Source organism: Typha latifolia, chromosome 10 (assembly GCF_019914945.1).
Source record: "Typha latifolia isolate L0001 chromosome 10, TyphaL0001v2, whole genome shotgun sequence".
Classification (NCBI taxonomy): Eukaryota; Viridiplantae; Streptophyta; class Magnoliopsida; order Poales; family Typhaceae; genus Typha; species Typha latifolia.
In genome coordinates this window covers 11,145,341-11,156,024 of record NC_133095.1, presented here as the reverse complement: position 1 = coordinate 11,156,024, position 10,684 = coordinate 11,145,341, and the positions used below count along the sequence as shown (strand labels likewise).

General features: G+C 37.5%; 2 protein-coding genes across 2 annotated transcripts; one reads left to right on the top strand and one right to left on the bottom strand.

The window, feature by feature from the left end:
- Window positions 1-503: 503 nt before the first annotated feature.
- LOC140796885 (G-type lectin S-receptor-like serine/threonine-protein kinase At2g19130) lies at window positions 504-3,332 on the bottom strand. Its single transcript, XM_073150048.1, has 2 exons — window positions 3,112-3,332; window positions 504-3,048 (listed from the first exon to the last, which is right to left on the bottom strand). The coding sequence occupies exons 1-2, from the start codon at window positions 3,287-3,289 to the stop codon at window positions 827-829; spliced, it is 2,400 nt and encodes a 799-aa protein (XP_073006149.1). The 5' UTR covers window positions 3,290-3,332; the 3' UTR covers window positions 504-826.
- A 3,768-nt stretch (window positions 3,333-7,100) lies between these two features.
- On the top strand, window positions 7,101-10,591 carry LOC140796401 (universal stress protein PHOS34-like). The gene is made up of 2 exons (XM_073149432.1): window positions 7,101-8,006; window positions 10,237-10,591. The coding sequence occupies exons 1-2, from the start codon at window positions 7,283-7,285 to the stop codon at window positions 10,248-10,250; spliced, it is 738 nt and encodes a 245-aa protein (XP_073005533.1). The 5' UTR covers window positions 7,101-7,282; the 3' UTR covers window positions 10,251-10,591.
- The last annotated feature ends 93 nt before the right edge of the window (window positions 10,592-10,684 follow it).

Sequence of the window (10,684 nt, the reverse complement as noted above, 5' to 3'; positions counted from 1 at the left end):
GAAAGACAGAGAAAATAATAATTTGAAAATGATAGTTTCAGGGACTAAAGCCTGCCCTTCCCTACACGGCAAATTGAAGATCCTAACTGAAAGTTCATTTTCTCCATTCTTACAAATAATGATGCAGTTTACTATATCTCAAATGGTTTAGTATGCCTCCATTAGCAAGCTCGCGATATATAGCTTCATTAATAATTTTCAATGATAACCCTGTCAACTAAGTACTCTTTTACTTACATGTTAGAACTCAGATTGGGCTCACTTTTATAGCTTAACACATAACAACACTGTCAGTCTGAAATAATTAATATGTCAGACGAATATAAGCTAGTATATTATATTTGTCAATAATAACAACGAAAAAAATTCAGAGGCATTCACCACTATCATGCTGGACAATAAAATGAAACTATACGAAGCTGAAATCAACTTAACTACTAAACGAAATGCTGTTATTTCACCTTTACAAAGGGAAGCTAACAAATGACAAACATCATGCAGCATAAGGAAATACAGTACCGTCTATTGAGATCAAGATAATTCTATACATGTGAATGTACTCAAAATGATACAACCATTATTTACAAATGAGTACGAATGAGGATCTTCATCATATTGCATTAGAAAAAGTAGAATAAGTGCAACACTACTCCACACTGGACAACTGCCATATGAGAGCAAATGATTCTTATGGTGATTACTATCTAAAATATATGCAAGAAGATTAAATGATGAGCAGCTTGAAGTTTATAAGTTTACATGAATACACTTAGATAGTATATAGACGCGTATAGGGCCTCATCCTCGGGTAATTAAAACTGATTGCCTACATGCTTTTAGCTTGAGAGCTATTGGAAGTCGTACTCCGCACCTGAGAACTTTGATTTGACGACATGTCTGAAAAGAAATTTATGTAATCTGGAGTTTCTCCAAGAACTCGAAGAGATCGTGGAATCGGTGGCATGTTAACTTCCAAAAATCCCTCAAGAATTTGGACAATTTGACCCATTGTTGGCCTAGAACTCTCATCGTCTTGAATGCACCAGCATGCTACTTTACAAGCTCTTTCAAGCTCTTCAAAGTTGGCACCACCATCTAACCTGGGATCTAACAAGCCCTCTAGATTCCCTTCCATAAGTTTGGTTGCAGCAAGTGTAGGGAAGAAAGATGCTCTCCCTCCCTCCCCTTGCTCTGTGTTTCTCCTGCCAGATATAATCTCGAAAAGCATCATGCCGTAACTATAAACATCAGCTTTTGCAGTGATAGCAACGCCGGTTATCCACTCTGGTGCGAGATAACCTCTTGTTCCTCTCAGTGTAGTTAAAACTCGGCTGAAATCTCGGCCTACAAGCTTCGCCAATCCGAAATCCGCAACTTTTGGAACAAAGGATGCATCCAAGAGAATGTTCTCTGGCTTAATGTCGCAGTGTATGATGCAGTCCCTGCACTTCTCATGCAGATAGACTAGTCCTCTTGCGATTCCAAGAGCAATTTGGTACCTTGTGTTCCAGTCCAAGACCGTTGGAGTGTTCTGAAACAGAAGCATGTCGAGTGAACCATTTGGCATGAACTCATACACCAGTAGCCTTCTTGTTCCTCCAGAGCAAAACCCAAGAAGTCGAACCAAGTTAAGATGCTGAATTGTTCCGATCGTGCTCACTTCAGCACGGAACTGCTTATCTCCCTGATGAAGGCCTTCAAGCTTCTTCACAGCTATTACAGTTGAATCAGGTAATAATCCCTTGAAAACAGAACCAAAGCCACCTCCCCCCAATTTCTCTGCAAAGTTCTTCGTCACAAGCTGCAGATCACTGTACCGAAATGCCACGAGAGCACCTCCCTCTATCTTTGGTATTCTTTGAAGCCTTTGTCTCCGATGTCGCCAAACTAGGATGAAAATAACTGCGAGGCAAGTAAGAATTGCTGCAGTTCCACCAACAGCCAAACCAATTACAAGTCCACTGTTACTTTTGGAGCTAGAAAACTCTGAAGCAGCGAGGCGAAGATTAAGAGTTCCTCCCCCAGTGCCATTATATTGGTCTTGTAAATTAATTAAGTCACCATACCATAGAGAGCATCCACTGGCATAGGAATAGGCAGTACAAGAGCAGTTGCTTAGGCAAGCCAATTCACAGTCTTCAGCAGTCCTAGCATCTGAACTCTGAGAATTATCAGGCAATCTCACACTATCCATAGTATAAAACTTATCCTTCTCCGTCTTCATCCCAGAATTCTTAATGCTACATTGCAATGGAGAATTCCTTACACATCCCCCACTCTGATCACTCAAAGCCCAACTACTTGCATCCCTTTCCCTGAATCCCTTTAAGCAGTTGCAGTAGCGTAATGCATTCTCATTACAGTTTCCAAAAGACCCACATAGAGCATAAACTTCACACTGACCTCTTGGCTGGGACCAGAACTGTATCCATTCCTGTGTAGTCTCAATCCAAGTCAGCTGCTTGATTTGGCCAGAGGTATCCATGATAAATCGGGAGGTGATTGAGTCATCTTTGACAGAGTATATGAAGTAGTTCTCCTCTGAATTGTTCACATAATGGAAGCTGTAGATATAATTCTCTGTCATCTCCGGGACCAAGCTAAAAATTTGGCCATTCCAAGTCCCACTAGTCCAATAGGTCTTAGTTTTGTTCCATTGTATGAAGTATTGGCTTGTCCCATTTGGGTCCAGCTCAAGGGAGAAGATCCCAGGAGCTGGGTCTTCTGAATTCTTCCAAGAACTAAGCCTCTGGTCAACTCCACTCACCTTGTTGAGCCCAAGCTTGGATCCAGGAAGCCAAGTGTTTGTTGGGTGGTCTATACTTTGCCAGTAAACCTTAGAACTGTTAGAACTGTTAGACCCATCTCTCAAAACAAGATTTCCACTGTCAAGGATCACAGCGACAGAGGAATTGGATGTTATATTTGCATTTGTAGACCAAACTATGGACTTGGACTGGTTAAGGAGGACAAGGTTGCCATCATCAGAGATTCTGAGCTCAGAGGACGAGGGGTCTGCAATTGGGTTCTCTCCATTTGCCACCCAAACTGTTGTTATCTGTGAGATGGTGTTATACCAGATTCCTATGTACGAATTTTGGGAAGAGTTACCTGTTTGGAAGAAGCCGAGAGCAAATTTGCCACCTTGGGAGATGAGCTTCTGGTTCCTCCCGGAGAGAGATTGATTGGAAGAGATGGTGTCAGTTGCAAGGAGGAGAGGAGGTTGGAAGATAAGAATAAGAATGGAGAAGAAGAAGATACTGCGCCATGGATTGCTTGAAGCTACCATCTTTGGGGAAACAAACTGGGAGGAGAGAAAGAAGAAGATGGCCACAATATTAAATTGCAGGAATTTATTACATACGGCTATAATGAGACAATTTTCATTGTGCTCCCTATATTTTCATGAATTCTGTTGTATTTCAAAATTGCGTGGTGGAAAACTGGAAATGCAAAACATAAGGTGTTAATAATACATACACAAACAAATAGGGGGTGAAATATACTTTGTTTTTCTTCCTAATCAACTCCGGATGCGCTAATTTCCGTTCTTCCTTAATTGCAGAGAATCCTGCCTCGAGTCCTTCTATGAGACCGTCATAAGCAACTCTCCAATGAAACACAACAGTTAAGAACGAGAAAAACAAGACTTCCAAATGCGGGACCCATGCATACATTTCTCTGGGTCACTTCCATGGGGTCATTCAATGAGTCCCTTTGTACTTCCAAGTGCCCTGCATTTAATGTCAACAAAAGCCAGCTCCGATATTGGAAACCTCTGCCGAGTCGCATGAAGCCTTTCTTCCTTCCCTTCTGCAGTGGACTCGCTGAGGACCACAAAACGAGTTACCCAATCAGGACCGTTGGATCGAATAATCAACGGTGTGATGTCATCCTTTGTAGGATGTCAACTTCCCGGTCCATTTTGGTGAGTGGAAGAGATTTTTTTTTCCTCATTAATATATCAAACATTTTGGCTGGAAAACATGTGGTAAAGTACTGCCATTAAATTGTATTGTTGTTATCAATCCTACTCTATATTTATGAGCATTCATATATATCCCTGTTAATGTTTCCCTTGGATACCTACCTCTGATGCTATCCTCTTTAATATTGATAGTAATAGAGGGATTAGTGTACTTTTTTTTAAACTTTTGTATGCATATTAGCTATACAACTTATCTTCTCAAAATTTAAGACTATTGAGAAGTCTCTCTGACTAATTTTTTTCCCTTGTGTTCTGGTACACAATTTAGGTAGGTTGCTTATTAAAATTCTTCCAACTGAAAGGCAAAGTCATGGTCAATAATATCGGCAATATTTTTTTCTATTAATCTAATAATAAGTATGACTAATGTTTTTATTTATAGGTCTTCTTGAAGAGCACTAAAAGTATACATTTGAATGTTTCTGGTGGTGTCTTCTATGATTGCAGCTTTGATGTGGACTTTTATGTTCTTTGATCTGCATGCATTGGTGCATCTGGAAATGTAGAAATAATGTCTTCGATGATAAAAAATTTGGTGAGATAAATGGAGTCAGTTTTGTAGTTAGGCAATTCTCTCTTTGTAGGAATCAAAACTATCACCTTGGGCTTGGCTTAGTTTTAGCGGTCAAAACTATGGCCATTGCGCGACAGGCAATGAAAAGGTTAGTAGCTCAACAAGTATAGAATGAACTCCCTTGTCCTCGCTAAGATGCTAAAATAGTAATCTTCAGCCAATCATCTTAGACATTCTTCGCCGCCTACAAAATTTCTCCTACCATATCACCCACATCTAAGATATAGTTGTACTTGGGATGGTTGTTATCCTCCTAACTTTATTTTGCTATTTATACAAGAGCTTGATCTTCAAAATAAGCTCAAAATTTTTTTTGGTTCGATAATGACCCGGTTCAATTAAGTAGACTCAATAATGCTCAAACTAATAATTATATATATATAACATAAGTAATATTTTCTATACTATATTATAATTTTATTATATTCTAAAATTTACTTAAATAGATTGTCATATACTTTGATCTTATAGAGTTTAGTTCTAAATTTTAATCCTATCATACCTTTTCTATATACATAAATATTTCTATTAATCTATATTTTTGAATTAGGTCTTATTTTAAGCTTGATTCAAGCTTAGATTAAGTTTAATTTAATTCAAGCATGAAATTTGACTTGAATTGATTAATGCTTAAAATTGCTTATAGATGTTGTTTAGGCTTGAGCTCGGCTCAAAATCAAAATTATCTTAAAATTAGTTCGAATTAAAATAATTTTAATTCAACTTGGCTCGAGTACACTTAGAGGTGCTCGTGGATCGAGTTGGGCCTAGCCCAAGACAAAATAAAAATAGGCTTGAGCTTGGACAAATTCTAGGCCCAGTCCATTCCTAAAGTAGTATTGGAACGAGTTCGAACTCAAGCCAGGTTCAAGTTTTCTAACCCAATGCAGCTCGTTCAAGTTTTTGACTCGAGTCGAGTCCAAAGCTGGCTTGAGAAGGATTATGATCCGATTTTATTGGGTTGGACATAGACGAGTCTTAGACTCTCGGGTTTCTTTAGCATCCCTAATTACCCCCCTAATTTGTGGGTATAGTGCCCTATGTTTCCCTTCCTACAGCTGACTTTGGGGCTTTCACTCTAGAAAGGGAATCTATGGTACACGTGCACCCATATTTCTACCTTATCCTCAATGCTAGTGTGTGTATATATATATATATATATATATATATATATATATATATAATGGGATAGACATTGGAGATGTAAATAAATTTGCATCACTTTATTATTTTATAAAAAAAGTCAACTTGGTGGTTATGTGCCCAATAGAGGCCTTCTAATATTTGGATTAAGATTTAGAGTTTTCTTACATGTATTTATTTCTACAATCCTTATATTTGTTTATATATATATATATATAAATTAATATTTATATGTATATCATTTAAAACACTTTAGTTGCACGAATGCTATTGAAAACCCTTATTTTTTTTAAAATTAATTTTTTTTTTCTTTTTAACCTATTATATGGTTAAGATTTTAACTTTATAATGATCCAAATGTGACAAGGATATTTCTGTGCAAAAATTATATTATATGTTCTGAATAGAATGCATGAATAACATAATATTTAGAAGGGCATAGACGTAAATAAATTTTTTTTCAGGGGTAAGATTTAATGTGAGAAATAAACTAGGCAAAACAAATCCATTTAGCTCGTGTTCGAGTTGAATAAATAAATAAATAAACTTCACCATTATTCGAAAATAACGAGCTAAACTAATTGGTGTGATCTGGCGAGGGAGCTCTACCGGTGCGCTCCAATGTCGGGCTCTATATTTATTATTTAATTAATATAATATTATATATATATATATTCTAAATTATTTAATAAGTCTTTTTAATATTATTATTTTTTAATAAAAAATATATGGTTATAAAACTCTCGTCGATATCTTTATAATAAAACTAATATTCAATAGTTTCTGAAATAATTTTAAATTACTATTTTTTTAATTAAAAATATCAAAATTATATTACACAAAATAAAAATAAAATATTTAAAATAACTTAAATAATTTAATATTATACTCATTTTAAATATCTCAATGAGAGCATTCTAATGGTATTATTTTTGTTAAAAATTAATTAGCAAAACTAATTATATATTTAATTTAATTAATTATATTATTTAATAAAATATACAGATTGAATTTAAATTTTCAGATTAAGCTTTCGTAAGGCAAAATTGTTATTTCTAAAAGTTAAATAGTATTGGAGCCGAGCTCTAAATTTGTATGGAGCTCCCAATTTGGAGTTTTGGAGCTGTTAGAGATGCTATTAAGTGGTACATATTATGCTTCAGTATTATTCTTATATTAACATTATTCTTAGGTCAAATTAATTTCTTTATAAATATTTTACATAAACTAATATAACTCTATAATAATTAATTTACACAGGGCAATGTTTGACTCTTGAATTATAGAGAAAAAAAAATTACATAATGATTTTTAATTAACTAAATTAGTAAGAGAAATTATATTAAAAAAATTATATATTATATATCCCCAAATTCCGGCAACTTCGTTACCCATATTATTCTCACCCTAAATTTCTCATTCTACACGCCCCATCTATCTTCTTCGCTCATTCTCTCAACTCCCAAAACCCTCCCACTTCTCTCACAGTAGAAGGAAAAAAAAAGGGAGAGAAATCGGAAAGAAATTCCCTAGAAAAAGTAGAAAAAAACCCTAGAGGCCGTAGCTCTCCATTCCTCATGCAATCCCCAGAGAAATCCGACCGCCACTCGCCGTCGGCCTCGCCGGTGAAGTCTCCCTCTCCGGCGGCGGTGATCCACCCATCCTCCCCTCGGTTCTTCTTCTCGTCTGCGGCAGCAGCGAGCCCATCCGCCGCCTTACACCGCCGGATCGCCATCGCTGTCGATCTCAGCGACGAGAGCGCCTACGCCGTGAAATGGGCGGTGCAGAACTACCTCCGCCCTGGTGACGCCGTCATGCTCCTCCACGTCCGCCCCACGTCCGTCCTCTATGGCGCCGATTGGGGTGCGATTGACCTCTCCGTCTCCGTTGACGATGACTCCGAGGAGTCGCAGCGGAAGCTGGAAGACGACTTCGCCGCATTCACTTCGGCGAAGGCTCAAGACCTGGCTCAGCCCTTAGTCGAAGCGCAGATCCCGTTCAAGATCCATATTGTGAAAGATCACGACATGAAGGAGAGGCTTTGCCTGGAGGTTGAGAGGCTCGGGCTCAGTGCGGTGATCATGGGGAGCAGGGGGTTCGGGGCTTCGAGGAGGGGAAGTAAAGGGAGGCTCGGGAGTGTGAGCGATTACTGCGTTCATCACTGCATATGCCCTGTGGTCGTCGTGCGGTATCCCGAGGAACTGGTAGCGGCGGCCGATGCGAGTGTTGGTAAGGAGGCCGAGCTGCAGCCGGTGCCAGAGGAGGAGGCGGAGTACCATGATGCCGCTGAGGAGCAAAAAGGTCTGGGTTCTCTACCTCCATTTCCATATAATTCTTTAACTTCCACACAATTCCTTGATGCTGCCATGATGAAAACCTTTGGATGATAATATGATGCTGCTATTAATGATTTCTGACTTTCCATCTATGAGTTAAATAAGAGTGCTTGTGGAATTATGAGTGAGATTCCATAACTTTGGAACTAGGATATTGTAGTTATAACACTTACTAGTTGAGTTATTCCAAGAAGTCTGAAATGCTCGAGTTGTTGCATTCTATCATATCTTATTTTCACTTTAGATGTCAATTGATATGTTCAGTTACATCTAACGTTCTCTCGCTTCCTTCCTTCTACTCCACATTTCTCTAAGGCTGATACACTCGCTTTTCATTTACTATCACCTCCACCTCCCCTGTGGGCATGCTTGTTTTTATTTCTGATCACAGATACTGCTTGTTAGAACTTCTATGTCCTAGGGCTGTGTACAATGTCTACTACGGGAGATCAACAGGCAATCGTTGTCATTGTTGTTCGACCTGCTCCTGCTGTAATGTTTATCATATATCTAATATTTTGTTAATGTGGCAATGTTTATTGAAAATGGTACTGAGAAGATGTCTGAAGCTATAAATATCTATGGTCTCAAAGATTTTGTGTGCTTTATAGAATGCTCCTGCATTTTTGTCAAGGGAAGCCTACAAGGAACCATTTATCTAGTTGATTGATATCAAGCATTCTATGCTTTCAAAATCTCTAAGATGAAATTGTTAAGAGTGTTTGATATTTCATACTCATTAAGAATGTTGAAACAGCAAAATGCTGCTATGAGAATTGATTATCTTTCTTCAGTGATGAAGTCAGTTGTTAATCTTGTCCAATCACATGTTATTCAGTTTATGTATTCCATTTTAGTTGAAGTAACCTTGCATATACAGCTGTTCTGTAACAGTCGGTGACTATTCTTTGATTAGGCTATTGGTTATCTGAAAATGGTATCTTGAAATATTTTCCTTTCTTCGACTGTTTGCTGGTGTTGTTGAGCTGCAGACACCAAGTTTGGTAGATTTAACCTTGCTTAGCACTGTAATAGTACATCTGTTATATCTCTTCAACTTAAGTGAACTTTAGTTATTGGCACTGTAATAGTAATAGTGCATCTTAAGTAACCAACTTTGGTTACTTTGTGTTTAGACTTTCTGGTTTTGTCTTGGATGTGAGATGATGAATACTTCACTTTGTTGTTAGATACTATGGATGTTTTGTTTGCTGGATGTTTGTGGTTAGTATCTGCATTATGTAGATACATTTTTTGGGTGTTTCGAAATGAAATGGAGCCATATTTTGGCTAGTTAGCTAGTGAAAGGAGGCCAATAAGGGCTTTCACGGAAGCACGCAAGAGCATTTGACAGAAGTCATTGGCGAGGAAGGAAGCTAGAACACATAAGAGGAGAAGGATCCTGGAAGCCTGTTTTCCAACTAGTCCAAAAGCCAATTACCAAGTCCATTTCCTTTCAAGGTTTGGAGGGGTTGAGGATTGAGTTTCTTTTTCATTTCTAGGGGTAAACAAAAAAGCTTTAATTACTGGCAGATACTTGTTCAGATTGCCTTATGGCATGGCCCACTAATCCAGGTGAGGTATAAAAAAAGGGATAATTTTATTTAGATCCGCTGAATTTTTACATACATCTTTTGAACTCTTTTTAGTACAGTTAGATCCTCTAAACTATTGGAAACCTCTGATTCCCTTGATGCCATTAAAGGAAAAGATGAAAGTACAGAAATGCCTCTCTACTTATATTGGTATTTTGGTATATTAATATTTCTTTCTTTCTTCCCTCCAAAAATAAAGGTATAAAAGTTACAAATTTAGAGATGTGTGAGTCTTGTGACAATTTCTGAATAGAAAAAGTGACAGAAAATTAATAGAAGGGTATTTGAGAGGTTTTCAATAGTTTAGAGGGATGTGTAAAAAAAAAGTTGTGTATGTGGAAATGAGTGATAGCTTGAGTCCAAGGAAAATTAGCCTTGCGGTTGCTATTTTGTTGCTTTCTTTCATTTCTTGTCAAATTCTCTTTGGTGTATGCATTGTTGCTTTCTTTCATTTCTTGTCAAATTCTCTTTGGTGTATTGCATACAGTCTTGTTTTTCCTATTGATAGCAATTAGTGGTTTATTCTTCTCATTTTAGTATATTGCTTATGTCTATTTTCTTTTTATTTGAAAATTTTGTGATGTTTCTATTTTGTGACAGAAAATAAAAGCTAGTGTTCCGGTGGCAGAATTGAGATGAGGTCTCTATAGAGTGTACTCTGCCGTTTTATGCTAACTGTGCTGCTGTGTCTATCCTCCATCTCACTCGTCAACTGCCTGTAATAAATGGGATGATCGAGGTGTAACTTTTGGTTCTCGGAGGTCATCCAGGGTTTTATTGCTTGCTTTTTGACATATTTATGTTGTTGAACATTGTCCCTTTCATAGGATGGTCATCTGTTGTCCCTGAGTATTTTTCTTCTTGTCCATTTTGAATGTGAACTTCAACTAGCCAGGCACTTGTTTCTGACCTTAAATTAGAGTTTTCTTGGCATCCGCTTCTACCTATTGCTCTACTATCAATTGTTTTGTTGTTTCTGTTTGTATAATTGTCTGGCATTTCTACAACCTTCACTGCTTTAGTGAAATTTAACAGGAATGGCCAAAGA

Excerpts from the sequence above, each read along its gene's own strand:
- LOC140796885 (XM_073150048.1), bottom strand. The coding sequence starts at position 3,289 with ATGGTAGCTTCAAGCAATCCATGGCGCAGTATCTTCTTCTTCTCCATT. Across the intron at positions 3,049-3,111 it reads TCTCGGCTTCTTCCAAACAG|TTTGGGTGGCAAATGGAGAG; the intron begins GTAACTCTTCCC and ends AGATAACAACAG.
- LOC140796401 (XM_073149432.1), top strand. The coding sequence starts at position 7,283 with ATGCAATCCCCAGAGAAATCCGACCGCCACTCGCCGTCGGCCTCGCCG.